Here is a 19,927-nt window from a genome sequence, read left to right as displayed (position 1 = left end):
GGTACAATGACTCTGTGTATTCCTTCCATCTTCTCTTGATGCATTCTGCATCATTCAATAATTTGCCCAGAGAATCTTTCAATAATGAAAGTCAAGGCTTGAATTTTTTCTTCAGTTCCCCTAACTTGAGAAATGCTGAGACAGCATTCCAAAATCTTTGGGACACAGCAAAAGTGGCGCTGGGAGGAAAAGTTATTGCAATAAATGCACCTATCAAGAAAGGACAAACCAAATTTAGCACCTTAACACAGCATCTCCAACCATTATAAAAGTAGCAAAAAGGGGAACCTACATTCACCAATATGTTTGGAGGATTGGAGGGCTTACAGCTGGGGGAATTTGTAGGAGAATCCTACAGAGAGAGTGTGAAAATCCATTGTTTTCTAGTTCAAGATGCTCAGCTGTTCCGGAGTGGCCATCTTGGGAGAGAACATCTTGATTGTATCAGGACTGATTGCATCAGGGGAGAAAAATCTTGATTGTATCAGCATTGATATCGAAATTTAAAGTGACAGTTTCGACATAAAACCAAATGGCCACCACTCATCTGTCTGTCGTGCTGTGGTGGTTTGAGTTGCTCTGATTCTGAGGGCTCTGCCACCGGTATTTTAAATAACCAGCAGGGTCACTCATGGTGGACAGGTTTCAGATGAGCTTCCAGACAAAGACAGACTAGGAAGAAAGAGTGACGAACTACTTCCGAATCGCTAGTCACTGAAAACCTTATGAATAGCAGAGAAACCCTGATATGTGGTAAAGTTACCTAAAAGATGTGTGTCAAATGTTTGGACGGGGGTGTCATTGCAATAGTGCTTGCCATGGGTGCTGCCCTCCGTGGATGTGCCTGTGAGTTTCCATCTTGGAAAGAGATCCCACAGTCTAAGTCAAACTTTCAGATAAATGCAGCTCTGACCAACACCTTGACATCAGCTTCAAAAGAATTCTGAACCAGCACCACAGAGCTAAGCCACTCTCAATATTTTGACCCAGGAAATGGATATAATTTGGTTATGTTGTTAAATTTAGGATATTCTGCTGTGTAGCAAGATAAAAACAATGACTTACTGAGGTGTCCACTTCTCTGTCATTTTCAGAAAGTCCATCCACTGTGGCCGTATCTGGAGGAGAGAGGACAAGTAGTCATTACTCTGGGGTGGACCTTAGAAGGTTGTTTTGTCTGAAATCTCACAGCTTTAGATTTTATCCCTCATCCCAACCAGAACACTCTAGAATGTCCCCAAACCTTCCCCTCTCCCCTTATCACTTTCCTGACTTTCACATCTGTCCCTCTTCCTCCTACCTTTACCTGGTGTGCTCTTTAGGATGTCAACACCTGGACCGAACCTGAGTGGTAAAGAACGAAAGAGAATTAGGAGACAGACAGGAAGCAGAGGACTGGGTGGGCATTCTGGGATCTTCTGTAGTGTCCTCACCTCTCCTGTGGCTTCTGATCCTTGCTCTTGCTGCTGGGGATTCCTGAGTACAATCAATGGTCTGAATTTAATAGGGAGATCTTTTCTCCAACATCTCCCAATGGCCTCTCTAGGTCACTCAGCTCTCTCCTTGAAACCTACCATGTTTTCCCTGATGCCGACGATACAGGAAGAAGAGGACCAGCAGGAGAAAACCAAGGAGAAAGGCCACAGAGACACCAATGAGGAAGTAAAGCTGGTCTTGCAGCAGGTCTTCAGAATGACGTACGCCTAAGGAAAGATGGTGTCCGATAGCAGCAGCTTTCCATTACTGAACACCTGCTGCACCTTACATTTTGCTCACAGCTAGTGAACACCAACTGCACACCACACACAACTCAAAATACAGAGAACTTACCACACACCAAACACAGCTCAGTTTTCGAGCACTTTTGTTGTTGTTGCTGTTGTTAGGTGCCATCGAGTCAGTACCGACTCACAGCAACCTTATGCACAGCAGAAGGAAACACTGCTGGGTCCTGGACCAAACTCACAATTGTTGCCGCGCTTGAGCCCATCGATGCTCAAACACTTATGGCTCACCACCAACAGTTGATACTGCAGAGTACATGCCACCCATAACTGTTGAACACCCAGGACACACTACACATAGCTGGTTGTTTCTCATGTTGTTGTTAGGTGTCTCCAAGTTAGTTCCAACTCACAGGGATCCTATGCACCCCAGAGCCAAACACTGCCTGGTTCTGCACCATGCCACAATTGCTGTTATGTTTCAGCCCATTGCTGCTCCCACTGTGCCAATCCATCTCATCTGGATTCATCCTCTTTTTCGCTGACCCTCCACATTAGAAAGCATAATGACCTTCTACAGGAACTGGTCCCTCCTGATAATATGTCTGAAATATGAAAGAGGAAATGTGGCCATCTTGGCTTCTAAGGAGCACTCTTGTTGTACTTCTTCCAACACAAGATATTTTTGCTCTTTCGGCAGTCCACAGTACTTTCAATATTCTTCTCCAACACCATAATTCAAATGGATCAATTCTTCTATGGTCTTCCTTATCCATTGTCCAACTTTCACATGCAAATGAATCTATTGAAATACCATAGCTTGGGTCAGGTGCACCTTAGTCCTCAAACTGATAGCTTGGCTTTTTTAATGCAAAACATCATTTGATTTATTGACTTCTGATTCCATGAGTATTGATTGTGGATAAAGTTTTTGACAACTTCGATCTTTTCTCCATTTGTCATAATGTCATTTATTAGTCCAATTGTGAGGATTTTTGGTTTCTTTACATTGAGGTGCAATCCTTTCTGAAAGTTGTAGTCTTTGATCTTCATCAGCAAGTGTTTTAAGTCTACTTCGCTTTCAGCAAACAAGATTGTATTATCTGCATATCACAGGTTGCTAACGAGTCTTCCTCCAGCTCTTTTTTTATATAATCCAGTTTCTTGGATTATTTGTTCGGCATACAGAGTGAGTAAGTATGGTGAAAGGATTTTAAACCATTTGGTGTCTCTGTTGTGTTCAGACAACTGCCTCTTGGTCTATTCTTCTCAAGTACATACTTACATATATATATAAGCCTTCATTCACATCATAATCCTTCAACACAGTGTTATTATCCTCATTTTACAAATCAAGCCAGGGTCTTGAGTGCTGAAGTCCTTTTTCCATAGTGACAGGACTAGACATTGGCAGAGATGGAATTTGTCTGATTCCAAAGTTCGTTGTCTCTCCCCTGCCAAGAGGGAATCACCAACCCCAGGGGTCAGGAACTTCCAGTCAGAATGGGGAGGTTTACCTAACAGGGTCAGGTCTGACCACCTAACAGGGTCAGGACTGACCACCACCACTTTTGCCCCCATCTTTATTGTTACTATCACTCATGGAAACCAGGAATTGGGAGACGAGGGTCAGAAATGTGAGTCAGACAACCTCCCTCATCAGGATCTCCCAAAGACCCTCTAGACCATAGACCTTTCTAGAATGATGACCATGTTCTAAGGTTGTTGTTGTTAAGTGCCGTCAAGTCGATTTTGACCCATAGCAGCCCTGTATAGGGTTTCCAAGGAGCAGCTGGTGAGCTTGAACCACCGACCTTGCAGTTCACACAGCTTTGCAGTCTGACACATTAGCCCACAGCGCCACACCAGAACTCCATGTTCTAAGGTACGCACTGTGTAATATGGTAGTCACATAAGGCTCTTTAAAATTAAATTAAACTACAATTAAATGGAATTAAAATGCCAGATACTCAGCAACTCTTGCTCAAGTGGCCAGTAGCCACATGTAGCCAGTGGTCACCATACTGGACAGTGCAGGTGTGTGCCATTTCCTTCACATGGACATTCCACCAGGCAATGCTGCTCTCTCCACTGTTTGTGGACCTCTGTAGAGACAAGTAGGAGTAGGGAGTGGGAACCAGCCCTTACTGGCCTCCTCCTGGGTTCTCACCTGAGTGTAGGAATTCCCATCTCTAGTCCTTTCTCATCTCTTTGCAGCCGCCTTTGGATGGGGTAGAACCGCCTGTTCTGGATGAAGAAACTGAGACCCAAATGTGCTCATGTTGCCAGAAGTGGCCAGGTACAGAGCATTGTGGTTTATATAAATTGTTATCAAGTGCCGTCGAGTCGATTCCGACCCAAAGCGACTCTATATAGGGTTTTCAAGGAGCAGCTGCTGAGCTTGAACCACTGACCTTGCAATTCAAATGGCTTTGCAGTCTGGCGCATTAGCCCACAGGACTAATTACATTAGGACTCCTTATGTAAATTGTTGTTGTTGTTAAGTGCTGTCGAGTCGGTTCCGACCCATTGCATCCTGCCTGGTGGATATCCCTGCTCCATAATGAAGAGCTCCTTCTGGGATCTTCCAACAGCAGGTTGAGTGTACCTGTCCTCTTCCCTCTCCCACTAGCTGCTCCTTCAGGGGAGGCAGGCACTTCACCCTCTTGGAGGGTCTTATCCAAGATTCCACCAACAGTTCTCCATCACCGCTGCCTAGGTTTCCCTTGTAACATTTATCCTAATTAAAATGAAATTCAGTTTTACAAAAGCTTTCATGTATATACACAATTTAAAATGACATGTGTATTATAAATCATAGGTCTCGGTGTGGCGCTGTAGGATAAGCAATGGACTGCAAGGTTGGTTTGAACTGCTGTGGTTGGTGGTTTAAATCCACCATCAGCTCCTCGGAAACCTTATACAGGGTCACTAGGAGTTTGAACCAACAACACCAAGCAACAAAAACAATCATTGTAGGAAAATACCATATTTAATAGAATATGGTGGTGGCCATGTGCCATGGAGTCGGTTTCAACTCAGAGCGACCCTGTACAGGGTTTCTGAGGCTGTAAATCTTTATGGGAACAGAAAGCCTCATCTTTCTCCCACGGAACGGCTGGTAGTTTTGAACTGCTGACCTTGTGGTTAGCAGCCTGATTTGTAACCACTACGCTACCAGAGTTCCTTAATGGAATATGTTATTGTTGTTGTTAAGTGCCGATGAGTCGGTTCCAACCCATAGCGACCCTGTATAGAGTTTCCAAGGAGCAGCTGGTGAGCTTGAACCACCAACCTTGCAGTTCAAACAGCTTTGCAGTCTGACGCATTAGCCCACAGCACCACACCATAGCAGAGACTATATATATATATATATAGTACAGGAGCTCTGGTAGCGTAGTGGTTACAAATCAGGCTGCTAACCTCAGGGTCAGCAGTTCGAAACTACCAGCTGTTCCGCGGGAGAAAGATGAGGCTTTCTGCTCCCGTAAAAGATTTACAGCCTCGGAAACCCTGAGCAGGGTCGCTATGAGTTGGAACCGATTCCACAGCACATAACCACCACCACCACCAAACCCACTGGCATCACCTTGATTCCAAGGCACAGTGACCACATCGGACTGAGCGGAACTTGTCCCTTTGGGTTTCTGAGACTGCAAGTCTTTACAGGAAGAGACAACCGTATTTTCCACCTGGGGAGCTGCTGGTGGGTTTGAACCACTGTGCTTGTGGTTAACAACCTAATGCCTCACCCACAGTGCACCAGGACTCCTTAATGTATAATGTTGTTGTCATTGTTGTTAAGTGCTGTCACGTCGGTTCTGACTTATAGCAACCCTGTATATGGTTTCAGAGGCTTCAAATCTTCAAGGAAACAGAAAGGCCCCTTTTGGTCCTCAAAGTGACATCTTTGCTCTTTAATGTTTTAAAGAGGTCTTTGGCAGCAGATTTGCTTAATGCAATATGCTGTTTCATTTCTTGACAACCGTTTTCATGAGTGTTTGTGGATACAAACAAAAATGAAGTGTTGGACAACTTCAATCTTTTCGCCATTTATCATGATATTATTTATTGGTCCAGGGGGGATTTTAATTTTTTTTACATTGAGAGGTCTCTGAGCTTCCTCAGTATTTGAAGTTTCCTTCACTTCCAGCAAGTAGTGGTGTGGTATCTGCACATTGCAGGTTGTTCATATGAGTCTTCCTCCAGTCCTGATGCTGCGTTCTTCTTCATATAATCCAGCTTCTTGGATTCTCTGCTCAGCATGCAGATTGAATAAGCATGCTGAAAGCAAGGATACAACCCTAGTGCACACATTTCCTGAGTTGAAACCATTCAGTGTCCCCTTGTTCTGTTCTAATGACTGCCTCTTGGTTTATGTACAGGTTCCTCATGAGCACAATCAAATTCTTCTCAGTGTTACCCAGAGTTTGTTGTGATTCACACAGTCAAATGCTTTTTATTTTAGCAATCACGCCCTTCCCATGCAGGGGCAAGTGGGTCTGCTGCTTCTGCTTGGAGCCTACCTTGTCTGCTCCCATGATGAAGCATTTTGGACAATCATCCAAAAGTTGTGTGATCTTAAGGAAGAAGTTGGACTTTCAGGTCACCCTGTCTTCCCTGGGCATCACAACGGTGTGTCAGAGATTGCCACATGGGGTTTAAAGATGATGTCACTCTCACAAGGACGCCTGGCCAGAGTAGTCAAATGCTTTTGCATACTCGATAAAGCATAAGGAAACATCTTGTTGGTATTCTCTGCCTTCAGCCAAGATCCATCTGATGTCAGCAATGGTAACCCTTGTTCCACAGCCTCTTCCGCATCCAGTTGGAATTTCTGACAGTTTCCTGTCAATGTACTGCAGCGGCCATTTTTAATTCTCTTCAGTCCATCCATGTTTCCTCTCTCCATTGGTGGTGTGTAGCTTCCTCTTCCAGTCTCCCTACCCTCTGAAGCTCACGGTTCCAGGATCCCCATCTGGGTCTATTTTACTTGGTTTACCATGTCTTTGTTGCAGAGGGTCTTTTCTTCAGTTCTTTTAGCTTGAGAAATGCTGAGCGTGTTCTTCCCTTTTGGTTTTCTAACTCCAAGTGCACATGTCATTATAACTATCCCTAAGGTTCCAAACCCACGGCAGGGACCAGCCCCAGAAACACAGAACCTAATTCCCACCACAGAAACCTCTAGAAGCCTCTCTCGAAGTTGAGTTCTCTGCTATTTATCAGTTGAAGAGTGGGGTTCTATAAGTGGCAGCCTCTGAGGAGATTGGTTGAGAGTTTGTATTTGGGCTGCTAATAGTCAGCCCCATTCAGCCTGATCTTTCGTTCGTTAGTTAAGCATCCATTCAAAGACCACGTGGAGCCATCACTCAATTGCAGACCTCACCCTGAATGCCTGAGAATATGGGGGAGGGGACTGAAGTCATGAGAGAAAGACCCCCACATCACTCTTTTGATGGCTGGTCAGTCCCTGTGTAGTCCCAGCATAAGCTATTCCTGGAACCTTCTCCACCGCCAATCCCATGGCCATGGTAATTATCATCTGACTCTGGCTCCATCAACTTTCCACTTGTGGTTTTACTTCTGGTCCCACCTGCCTGAGCTTAGAGTCAGGTAGTGATAAGGTTAAGCACATGCTCCGCATGGAACTGGGGACGAAGGAGGGTCCAGAGACAGCTCATGACTCAGTCTCCTCCTCCTGGAAAATCCCAGTCATAGAACAAAGGGAACAACCACACTTAGATGCAGTGAGGCAAATAGCAAGACACTGGCCACTAGGGGGCAGTGTAGTTATTGTTGTTGTTAAGTGTCGACAAGTTGATTCCGACCCATAGTGACCCTGTATAGGGTTTCCAAGGAGAAGCTGGGGAGCTTGAACCTCCGACCTTGCAGTTCAAACGGCTTTGCAGTCTGGTGCATTAAGCCACAGTGCACCACCATTAAATCCCAGTGTCTGGGATTCGGCAACAGAGCCCTGTGGCGCAGTGAGTTAAATGACTGTCTACTAACTGCAATGACAGCCGTTCAAACCCACCAGGCACCCTGGCAGTCTGCTTCTGCATAGATCTACAGTCTTGGAAACCCTAAGGAGCAGTTCTAATCTACTTTGCCATTTGGGGTCTCTATGAGTAGGAATCCATGCATCGGCAATGGGTGGGATCTGGCTGCCAGGGTGGGATTCATCCTCTGCCACATAGTAGCCCTGTGACTGTGGGTAAGAAGCTTCAACTTAGTTTCTGCATATTGAATTTTAAAAAATGGGTAGTGCCAGAGAGGCCCAGAGAGAATTGCATGTTTCCAACAGCTCCTGGCTAGGAGTTGTCAATTCCTTATTCTAGTTTTACTGGTCCCTGGTTCTAAGGACAGGGCTGGGCCCCAGAACCCTATTCTCAGCACAAGGATACCCAGTAACCCACCTCTGCTACTCATTCACTGTAGCTCTGCAGATGGGGTCTGAAATTCCAGGGGCTTTACGAACAGGGCAGGAGGAAGGGCTGAGAGCTGCCCTGGGGTTGCTGAAGGTCTGTCTTGTTCTTCCAGGCCCTTTTCTCTCCTGAGTGTCCATTTCAAGACCACATCTGACCATCGCTCAACACAGACAATAGCCTGAGGCTCTGAGCATCTGAGGCAGGAGGACGAGACCTGGAAGAGGCACTTGGCTTTGTCACTCTGCCAAGAGCTGGCCACCCCCTCTTCACATCCATCATGAGCTGTCTGGAACTTTTCCGTCCCCAGTCCTGGGTCCAGGTTGGGGGTCCTCCAACCCTGATCCTGTCACTACTTGGAGACTCAAAGCTCTGAATCCAGGCAGGTGGGACCGGGCTAAAAGACACAGGTAGGGAAGGTAGGAAAAGAGCAGGCACTGAGATCCAACATTCTGACCTCACAGAATCAGCATGAAGCACTTACTGCAGGTCCTGGAACAACACACACTGGAATGGAACCTCCTCACTGAACTGTGGCTTCAAGATCTCACCAGAGACCAAGCACACACAGGGCAGTGCCTGGCTCATCCCATAGTTTCCCCCAAAGGACTGTCCACTCCTAGTCTAAGAGGCTATGTCTGGACAATGTGAAACTGTCCAATGGAAGGAATGGACCACTGTATAGGATACATTTTGGTTGGAATCTGCATGGTTCTGGCTCAGTTGAGGGAAGCATTTAACATGTCTCCGGGGGCAAAATGATGCACAGTCCTTTGAAGAGAGTCTGGCCTGCAAGCAATCTCTGGACAGAGGAACCAGAGGGAGCTGGGAACCCACTCCTCAGCCACTGAGCAGTGCCCAGCCCCATCCCCCTTCTGATGCTGGAATCAAGTTTCTTTCATGGTCTTCCTTGGTGTCTGAAGGCAGAGGAGACACGTGTGCTGAGGGAGAGAGGGAGCCCGGGAGGGGGGAGGGAGAGGACAGGGGCTATGGAGAAACAGTGGATCAGGGACAGGGCTCAGGAACCGGGGGACAAATCTGAGGGCTGAGCTTGAGATGGGGTGGGACCTGGATAGTTCCTCACCTGTCACTATGAGCTCCAGGGAGTTACTACGATTAGAGAAGCCATATCCTAACAGGTAGATGCAGTTATAACGCCCCGCTGTGTCTTCAGTGACTGAGTTAATGAGGAATCTAGCCTCTGTCATATTCCTGAAAGGGTTTTTCACATCTGGAAGTGGGGTGATCTGTGCATTCTTCTCAAGTCGAAACACCTTAGCCTCAGGATGACCTCGGCAAACAAAGGTCACAGGTTTCCCCCAGGGAATCTCAGAGCCTGGCTCCGCTGACAAGGTGGGAGTGGACAGGATATCTAGGAGGGAATCAGAGCAGACACCTCAGGTTTGTTCGTGAGGAAATCGCCACTCCACACTATTTACCCATTTTCAGCTGTTCATTGCAATGACTTCAATAAATTTATAGAGTTATATAACCATCACCACATTCCAAGCTCAGAACATTTCCACCATCCCCAAAGACCCCTCTCATTCAGCCCACATCCATTTTCATCCTCATCAGTGCAGAAGTATTCTCTCCACTTGACAATAAGGAGACTGAGACTTGGTTTCACTTGGGCTTTGATCGGTGTCACACAGGAAGTATGTGTGTCACTAAATCACACCACATGCCAGGTGTGTCTCTGCAGAGCCCAGCTCTGTCCCTGACCATGGCCACTTCCAGGAAACAGAGAGGGAGTGAGAGTATTAGAGTAGCCAGAACTTCAATGGCATCCAGCAAGGGAGGCAGGGGTCTGGGGTGGTCAGGAATGAGATTGCAGCAGCAGGGATGGGTGTCTGCAAAGTTGTGTGGGAACCCAAGGCCGGATGCCAAGCAAAAGAGGGCTCCCTGTCTCTAATGCAAGTCCTCTGTTGAGCAAACACCTCTGGGTTTTCCTGTGTGTTTTCTACATCCATCTGTCTTACTTTCATTTCCTTGTTACTAAGTCTCTTGAAAAACCCTGGTCTGTCTCAACTTGGCTGAGGAAGGTAAGGGAGGGAGAGAGGGATTTGAAATCATGAAGCAAGAAAGTTGTGTCAAACTTAGCAAAATTTGATGGGGGTGGGGGACAAGACAGAACGGGCACTAGTCATACAACTGGGTGGTAGAGTTCCTATTCGTTCACTCGCTTTCATTCACTTCCTGTGCACCCTTCTTCAATCATTCATTCACTCAATCACTTGCTTACTAACTCTTTCACTCACTCATTCATTCACACGCTCGTTATCATTCACCAACTCATTCATTCTTTCAACCATATACTAACGCCGCCCTCTCTACCAATTTATACATTCTTTCCATGTACCAATAATTTCACAAATATGAGAAGCTCAGATATGATCTCTGCCCACTTGGATAGAGCTGAAAATCTAAGAAGTAAGAAAGATGCTGATCAAATCATTGTCCAGGAATTTAGGGGAGCAGATGAGAGGGAATACGGACCCCTCTCTGAGGGTCTTAGAGCTGAGATCTGAGGGACAGGTTACCTCAGCTGAGCAGATATAAGGTGGAGGAGAAGTCAGCATGTGAGAAAGTCCTGTGGGGTGTGGGGATATAGCATGTTTGGGAAGCTGATGGGAACCCAAAGTTTCTGAAGAAAATACATCAGACAGCATGGGGATGGATGTGAATGTGAAAAGAGGATCAGATAAAAGAGAGTCTGATTCTATCTCAAGATAAACCCTGAGAAGACTTCAACGAAAAATAAACATTTGCCTTAAAATTACACACACACACACCAAAAAAAAATTTAATGAAAAAAGAAGCAAATAATATAAAAGAAGTCAAAGCTTAAAAATAAATGAAAAGGAATAGAAAATTAACGAATAAATAAGTAAATAAATAGCTTATTATTTTCTGATGGTTGACAACAAGTCAGTAAGATAATTTGATGGAGATAAACAGGTTGGACGTGTGCTCTTAGCCATAACTTTGGTACGGAGAAGGGAGTGAGGGAGAAGCAGGCCTGGCTAGAGGATAGGCAGAGGAGGCAGACCCAGACACCAACATGAGCCATCACCGAGCTGAGTGCAGAACGTGGCTTGAATGGGGTTGGAGAGAGAATGTGTAAAGAAGACTTGAAATGTCAGAGGTAAAATTGCTATCTTTTTTGACATGTAACATATAAGAGGAGGGTAAATATGGGCTCAAGGATGCATTACCAAATTCTACCTTCTGGGACTACAATAGTCTCTGCCCAGGGGAGGAGGAGGAGGGAGAGTTTGGCTTGTATGGAGAGACTTCATGGCTAGCTTTGGGCATGTTGAGTCAGAGCTATCCTTGGTGCATTAAGTGGAGTTGGTACGAAGATAGAGTGTTTGATTGGCATAAATGGTGGCGTTCATCTTCCCTCAAAGACCCCTCACACCCAGCCCACGTCCACTGGAACCATCACCACGATCCAAACTCAGAACGTTCCCACCATCCCCCAAACACTCCTCAAGGTTAGTGACTTGAGTCCACTTAGAGGCACCACAGAAGACCTGATGATTTATTTCCAAAAACTCAGAACTGAAAACCCATGGGACACAGTTCTCCTCTGATAGACATGAATTCTCTGTCACCAGTTGGCATCAACTAGATCACAACTGTTTTATTTTCTTATTAAGGAGACAGGCGAAGAACAGCAGAAAGAACTAGGCTAGGGTTCTACGTATAGAGTCATTTTCTATTTGGGTTACATTTGAGGGTCTCCCTGAGTCCCTCCCAGAGTAACATCACTTTCATCCAGCTGCCCTAGGGTGGAGGGGTCAGAAGTTTAAAGACATGACTCACTTTTTTGTGCTTGGATCACTGATCCCAGGAACAGTACTGCAAGAGAAGTCTCAGTGAGAAAAATGCTCACTGCCCCAATTCCTTACAAGGCTGCTAGTAGGGATGGCCTGATGATGGAAATGGGGAGCTGGTATGGCTGTTGCTAGTTGTTGAGATTTCCAAGTCATGGTGATGCCAAGGTGTGCAGAGTACCACGGTTCCATAGGCTTTTCAAGGCCATGATCTTTATGAAGCAGAGTTCCATGGCACCACTGGGTGGTTTCAAACAGCTAAACTTTCAGCTACTAGTAAGCTGTTTGCACCACCCAGGGATCTAAGAGGCAATTTAACCTCCTGTCATTTCCAAATCATCCCTTTTCAACATTAATCCTAATATCTAGTTCTTCTTGCTCTGAAATAGTTTCAAGACAAATCCCCAAGCCTTCTCACCCAAGTAAATTCTTGTTAAGTGCCATTGAGTTGATTCTGACTCATAGCGAACTTGTATAGGGTTTCCGAAGAGCTGCTGGTTGGTTTGAACCACAAAACTTGTGGTTCAAACTGACCTTTCAGTCTAGTACTTTATCCTACAGCACCACACCAGGACTTCAGTACATTAGTCCAAACCTTCTTATCCCTACTCCCCACTCCACCCCTCTGTAGCTGGTTCTGAGATCTGTGGTCAGACTGAGACCATTGGTGAAAGTTGCAGGGATGCCTGGAGGGACAGCTTTCTTCCCCCAGTTTTTAGAATTCACCCAGAGGTAACTGGATTCCCAACCCGGAGCGTTCCAACCCTTTGTCCTCTAATTCTCCCCCATCATTCTTGGACTCACCGAGGCCCAGGAAGGTGGTGGGTATAGGTGACATCTCACTACCCTGGAAGTCTGCCTTGTTCAGGATCTGATGATGAGTAAGTAGACAGTGCTCAGCAGCAGACAACGACGAAGAGGATGTATTGGTCTGAGGTCTTTCTTAAGGTTTCTACATCAGCTACTTCCTACAAAACGGAAGTATTCCTCCCCCAGATATTTCCACTCTTCCCCCAAAAGACACAGAGGCAGGGGATGTGGGGCGACTTGGTAGCTGAAAAATGTTTCATACCCAAATGCCTGAAATGAGGATGAATTTATCTCTAGATCAAACCCACTACATGTTAAACTCACTCTAAATCTATGGGGACAGCAGAACACAGGTTATGATACAGACTAACTTGAACATCAGCCCCGATTCCACAAACCAATGACCACCTCCTCCTCCAAGTATTTAATCATATTGCATTTAGTTGCTGTTGACTTAATACTGACTCATGTTGACCTATGTGTGCAGAATAGGTGCAGTTGCTCTGGTAGCGTAGTGGTTACGAATCGGGCTGCGAACCTTAAGGTCAGCGGTTCGAAACTACCAGCTGCTCCGCGGGAGAAAGATGAGGCTTTCTACTCCTGTAAAGATTTACACCCTCGGAAACCCTGTACAGGGTCGCTATGGGTCGGACCCGACTCGATGGCACTTAACAACAACAACATCATACTTTGGTGACATGTGATGCTGGAAGCTATGCCACCATGATTGTAAATCCCAGCAGGACCACCCATGGTGGACAGCTTTCAGTAGAACTTCCCGAGTAAGGCAGATTAGGAAGAAGGAGAGGCTGACCATATCTGAATGGTGGTTGTTATTGTTAAGTGCTATGTGGGTTCTGATCCACAGTGGCCCTATATAGCATTTCCAAGGAGGGACTGGTAGGTTGAACTTGTGGCTAGCAGATCAGTGACCCTGAATGGATAACCACTGAAAACCTTACGGATATCAGCGGAACACTGCCGGGTACAGTGTCAGAATATAAGCCCTTCAGGTTGGAAGGCACTCAAAATATGACAGGAAAAGGACCGCCTCCTCAAAGTCGAGTAGAACTGTGCTTCATAGAATTTTCAAGACTGAATTTTTGAGTACCAAGCCTCAATTCTTCTTTTTTTTTTTTTAAATTGTGAATTCAGTGAAGGTCTTTACTTTCAAGCAATCATGTTTTGTTTCATCTTAACGACTACACACCTCTCCCCGTAACAACAGTCATTCTGCTTCCTTCTTGTGGCTTCCCTTCTACATCTTGTATTTCACAAATGAACAGAGCAAAAATATCTTACGTACACATACAAAACAAAAAATACATATTCATTTAAATATCCAAAAGGCACATTTTGCAGGACAGTCTCCTGCCCACAAGCACATGGCCTCTCTCAGTCTGTGGACCTAGGGTCCAATGATGCTCTGTCTCTCCATGCCATCGCCTTTGCCACCATCTCTATTGTCACTACTTTTCCAGGTAGGTTCTCATGCTCTTCCTTCCTGATGGTCCTGGGGTCCTCTGTTCCTGATAAACTGCTCCCACTTTTAGCTACACATCTTCTACAATTACAGTTTTCACAATCACAATTAATTCTGCTAGTAATTATTCACGATTGAATCATAGAATTCTATCAGCATCATCCCACATCCCTTTTCACCAGATCCATCTGGAAAAGAGGAAAACTATTCAGTGGGGATTGTACCTTACTCCCCTCATTCTGAAACTAAGCACACTTGTGAAAGCTTGTGAACTAGCCACTTCGTGCCTTTTTAGCCCCCCACTTTTTATAGCCAATGTCTAAATTGCCCATCCCTATCAACCCAGTGGTCACTATGGGTCGGAATCAACTTGACGGCACTTAAGAACAACAACATCAACCTGGTGCAGTCCTGGTGTGGCGCTGTGGGCTAATGTGCCAGACTGCAAAGCCGTTTGAACTACAAGGTCGGCAGTTCAAGCTCACCAGCTGCCAGAAACTAGGAGAGGTCTGCCAGAAGACTAGAAACAACTGATCCCTGATTTAGACTTTTAGTCTCTAGAACTGTGAGAAGATAAATTCTGTTCTCTTTTGTTGTGGGCGTTAGGGTTAGTGTTGGTACAAGTTGGGCTAGGACTTGGGCTAGGATTAAGGCTTGTTTTAGTTTTAGGATTAGAGCTAGGTTGTTTTTATGTATTTATTTCATGTTTTCTTGAAAACAACTTGATTTCTCCTTCATTTGGAAGTTCTGTCACCCTCATTTTACTTTATGCTTTGTTGTTGCTGCTGCAAACTCTCGTATCTCTAGTTCCCCTATTTTCAGTCACGTATGTTTGCTTTACTTTGAATACTTCTATATCTGGGTCAGACTCCTGGTGTGATGCTGTCGGATCAGCTTGGAACTGTGAATGACAAGGTCGACAGTTCAAACTCATCAGTTGCTCCTTGAAACCCCTATACAGGGTCACCATGAGTCAGAACCGAGTCGATGGCACTTAATAGCAACATATCTTGGTGGAATTCTGGGTGATATTTGTCATGTATGTTAGTCTCAGACTGTTGTCTCTAGTATTTTTTGTTACATTTGGTCAGTTTTTTGCAAATTCTTTTGATTTCTGTTTATTTGGAAATGTCCTAATTTTGCCATCATATTTGATGGACAGCTTTGCTGGGTATATGATACTTGGTTGGTTGTTTTTTCTTTCAGTGTTTTATATATGTTATGCCATTGCTTTCTTGCCTGTATGGTTTCTGCTGAGAAATCAGAGTTTAGTCTTTATTAGTTCTTTTTTGTAGGTAACTTTTTGTTTTTTCTGAGCCGCTCTCAGGATCCTCTCATTGTCTCTGGTTTGGGGAAAAGCTTGATTATGTTTTGCTGATTTTCTTTTGGGGTCTATCCCTTTTGGAGTTTGTTTAAGTTCTTGAATGACTATCTTCTCATTTCTCATGATGCTAGGGAAGTGTTCTTACAACAATTCATGTCCCATTTTCTCTCTGATATATATTTTTGGCTTTTTTTCCCTTTTGGAATTCTAATCACATGTAAATTATTCCTTTTGATAGTGTCCCACATAAGTCTTAGGCTTTCTTTGGAATTTTAAATTATTTTGGGGGGGGATTGTTCCTCTAGCAGATAAATATTGAAAGATTTGTCTTCAAGCTCAGTCATTCAGTCTTCCATTGATTCAATTCTTTGTCCTCTGAATGTTCTATTTCTGAGGTCTTACTTAGTATTCATCTTCTGATTTCCTAATTGCTGTTTTTGCATGGTTTCAATTTCTCCTTTCTTTTGTCAGTTGGTTCTTGTAATGTTTTTCTGAATTCTTCTAAAGTTTTTTGTGTGTGTGCGTTCTCCTTGCTTTCCTCAGTCTTTCTCTCAATCTGTTGAAAGTACCTAATTATCATTCTTATAAATTCCTTATCAAGTAGCTCTGATACCATTTCTGGTGTTATGTTTTCTGACTCAGTCTTGAGGCACTCTATCTTGTTTCTTCATGTAAGCTGAAATTGTCTGTGTTCTCAGAGATGTTGTGGTGTCATTGTATTTATATTTCATTGGTGATGGTCTGTTGGTGTGTTCTCGGGCACCTGTCTCCAGGTGAATGTGCTAGAGACTGGAAGTGTGAGTACAGATCTCTGTTAGCTGTTTGTATAGTGTAGTTCAGGGTGAGTCCAGGTACCTCCAGAAGCAGGGTTGGTATCCCTGCTGCCTGACCTCGGGCAGAGTAAAGGTCATGCAAGAGGGGGTGCCATTGGCCATTGGATTGGTGAAGGCATGGACTGGACATGCCCTGAGCTACCAGGAGGGCAGAGAACATGCGGGAACTGCATCCCTCTTGCTTGCAGCCAGTAACTGCATCCTGTGCCCACAGGCCTCTGTGTCAACAGCCCTTCACAAAAGCTCGAGATGGCTGTGCCACTGCATGCCAGCTGTCAGGTTGCCCAATTTTCTTCTCTCTCATTGCTCCTGTTCAACTTTTTCTTCCTGTGGGCACTCTAACCACCTCTCTGTTCTATGCTCTGAAGCTCAGGGCTGTAGGCTCCCTAGCTGTACCTGTTTCACTTGGTCCACCATGTCTTTGGAGTCCTTCTGTGATGCTGTGGGTTAATGCACTGGACTGCAAGGTAGGTTTTAACTTCAAAATAGGTGGTTCAAACTCACCAGCTGTTCCTTGGAAACTCTGTACAGGATCTCTATGAGTCAGAACTGACTCGACAGCACTCGACAATGGCAACCACCATGTCTTTGTGCAGAGAGTTGGCTCAGTGAGCCTGCTGACTCTGCCACTTTGCCTCAGAGGTCCATAGTTTGATTTCTTTGCCTGTTGCATTGTCATGCTGTCACTCTCTTCTATCTTCATTCAACTGTATTCAGGAGACAATATTTGCAATTGTAGTGAATGGGAAATTGTGATTTGGCCCATGGAAGATGACTTTTGTTAATATTCTTTTTCCACTGTTAAACCTTGAGTGATGTCATCATTTCGGTTTCTACCATTTAAATTGTTTTCATTACTGCCCCCCTCTCTCTCTCCGAGTCCAAAGTCTCCAGCCGCTCTATCTCCCCATGTCATCGCCTCTGCCTCCATCTCTGGCATCACTGCTTCTCTGGGTAGGGTTCTGTTCTCTGCTTTTCTCCTATGATGGTCCCAGGGACCTCTGCTCCTAGACTGTAAGGTTAGTCACTCCCCTCCCTTTGCCCCCAGATGTCTACCTTTACATTTCCAACCCTCACAATCAGTCCTGATGAACAGTTATTCGCTATTGTATCACAAGAGACCTATCTGCATCTTGTTTCATCAGCCCCAACTAGACAGAATGGATACTACTCAATGGAGATCCTACCTTGCTCCACACCCTATGGATCTAGGTTCCCTCTTGAAAGCTTGTAAGCCAGTCACTTCTTGCCTTTGTAACCCCTCCCATTTTGGGTAGCCAATGTCCAAGTTGCCCATCCCTGTCTACTCTGTATGGAGGGGATGGGAATGATCCTTGCTGTAAAGATTTGTTCCCTCTTTTGAGCTACTGCATCCGTAGGTGTAGGTCAAGTTCATCAAATTGTATCCGATTATCCTTTTTTCCCTCTTCTTTCTTCTTCTGTTTGAGCTCTGATCATCCAGCCATTGAAGCCAGGTCAAGTGGGGATTACCTACAAGTGAGGGTGTACTTATACATTAATACCATCAATTCTTGATCATATGGTACCTCTTGAACTGATTGACCAATTCTTTTCAGTACTATGACTCTGTGGATTGCGTTCATCTTCTTTTGATGCTTCCTGAATTGTTTAATATTCTCGCCCCTAAAATCCTTCAATATTACAACCCGCAGTTTGAATTTTTTCTTCAGTTCCCTCAGTTTGAGAAATACTGAGCATGTTCTTTCCTTTAGGTTTTTAAATTCTAGGTCTTTGCAGATTTCATCGTAATACTTGACTTTGTCTTCTTCTTGAGCTGCCCTTTGAAATTTTCTGTTTGGTTCTTTTACCTCCTCATTTCTTCTAGTCACTTTAGAGTCTCTACACTAAACAGTAGAGTCTTTTCTGACTCCATTTTTGTCTTTTCTTTCTTATCTGTCTTTTAAAATGCCCTTTTGCTTTCTTTCTGTCGAATGTTCTTGATGTCATCCCACAGCTCTTCTGGTCTTCAGGAATTAGTGTCTAATGCATCAAATCTGTTCTTGAGATAGTCTCAAAATTCAGGTGGGGGTGTGGCATTGCAGGGTAATGCACTGGACCATAAGGTCAGTTTGAACTGCAAGGTTGGCTGTTCAAATCCACTAGCCACTCCTCTGGAACCCTACATAGGGTCACTATGAGTTGGAACCAACTCAGCAGGCCTTAACAACAGCAATAACAATACTGAAGGTCATATTTGGCTTACATGGACTTATTTTCATTTTCTTCAGCTTCAGCCTGAACTTGCACATGAGTAATTGATGGTCTGTTCCATAGTCTGCCCATGGCCTTGTTTTGTCTTCCCACAGATGTAGTCAATTTGATTCCTGTGTATTCCATCTGGTGAGATCTATGTGTATAATCATCATTTATGTTGTTGAAAAATATTTGAGATGACTAAATCATTGGTCTTGAAAAATTCTATCATATGATCTGCAGAATCGTTTCTATCATCAAGGCCATATTTTCCAACTACTAATCCTTCCTTTGTGTTTACAACTTTTGCATTCCAACCACCAGTAATTGTCAATGCATCTTGATTGCATGCTTGATCGAATTCAGCCTGAAAAACTTGGTTTTGTTGTTGTTGTTAGGTATCATCGAGTCAGTATCTACTCATAGCCACCTTATGCACAGCAGAATGAAACACTGCCCAATCCTGGACCAACCTCACTATTGTTGCCACGCTTGAGTCCACTGATGCTGCCACTTTGCCAATCCATCTTGTTGGGGATCTTCTTTTTTGCTGAACCTCCACTTTGCCAAGCATGATGTCCTTCTCCAGGAACTGATCCCTCCTGATGATATTACTGAAGTATAAGGGGTGAAGTCTGACCATCCTGGCTTCTGAGGAACACTCTGGTTATGCTTCTTCCAACATAGATCTGTTTGTTCTTTTGGCAGTCCACGGTACTTTAAATATTCTCCTCCAGCACCACAACTCAAATGCATCAGTTCTTCTGTGGTCTTCCTTATTCCTGGTGTAGTAAACCATATGATTGTCTGATTCAAAATGACAACTGTCAGTCCATTCCAATTCACTAATATCTATGATATTGACCTTTAAGTGTACCGTTTCATTTTTTTAACTGTTTTATTGTGAATTATGTGATAGTTTACACGGGAGAACATACATTCACCCTATTGTATATCATTACATTGCCATGGTTACAATCCCCTCCATGTATCAATAACCAACCTAAGGGTACACCCTGCAAGACTGTCCCCTGGTCATCAGCACACAACCCCTCTCCCTCTCTGTGTCTAGAGTTCTCAGCTGCTCCATCTCTCCACATCATCATCTCTGCCTCCATCTCTGGCATCAGTGTCTCTCTGGATAGGGTCCCGCACTCTGCTTTTCTCCCTTGATGGTCCCAGGGATCTCCACTCCCAGACTGCAAAGTCAACCACTCCCCTCCTTTTGCTACAAAACATCTACCTTTACATTTCCAACCCTCACAGTCAGTC

At 44.6% G+C, this 19,927-nt stretch overlaps 1 protein-coding gene across 1 annotated transcript in view; it reads right to left on the bottom strand.

Moving 5' to 3' along the window:
• The window catches only part of LOC102825003 (leukocyte-associated immunoglobulin-like receptor 1-like), a 15,529-nt gene extending 2,700 nt beyond the window's left edge, over positions 1–12,829 (bottom strand). Inside the window, exons 1-6 of the mRNA XM_006868310.1 lie at positions 12,796–12,829; positions 9,234–9,521; positions 1,575–1,703; positions 1,434–1,476; positions 1,307–1,344; positions 1,066–1,118 (exon numbers count right to left, since the gene is read on the bottom strand). Coding sequence (XP_006868372.1) covers positions 1,066–1,118; positions 1,307–1,344; positions 1,434–1,476; positions 1,575–1,703; positions 9,234–9,521; positions 12,796–12,829 — 585 coding nt within the window. The remainder of the gene's footprint in view (positions 1–1,065; positions 1,119–1,306; positions 1,345–1,433; positions 1,477–1,574; positions 1,704–9,233; positions 9,522–12,795) is intronic.
• Positions 12,830–19,927: the final 7,098 nt, after the last annotated feature.

The sequence above is a fragment of the Chrysochloris asiatica genome, unplaced genomic scaffold (assembly GCF_000296735.1).
Source record: "Chrysochloris asiatica unplaced genomic scaffold, ChrAsi1.0 scaffold00116, whole genome shotgun sequence".
NCBI classification, from domain to species: Eukaryota; Metazoa; Chordata; class Mammalia; order Afrosoricida; family Chrysochloridae; genus Chrysochloris; species Chrysochloris asiatica.
Note: the sequence above shows the minus strand (reverse complement) of the source record. Positions and strands in the feature narration are given on the sequence as shown.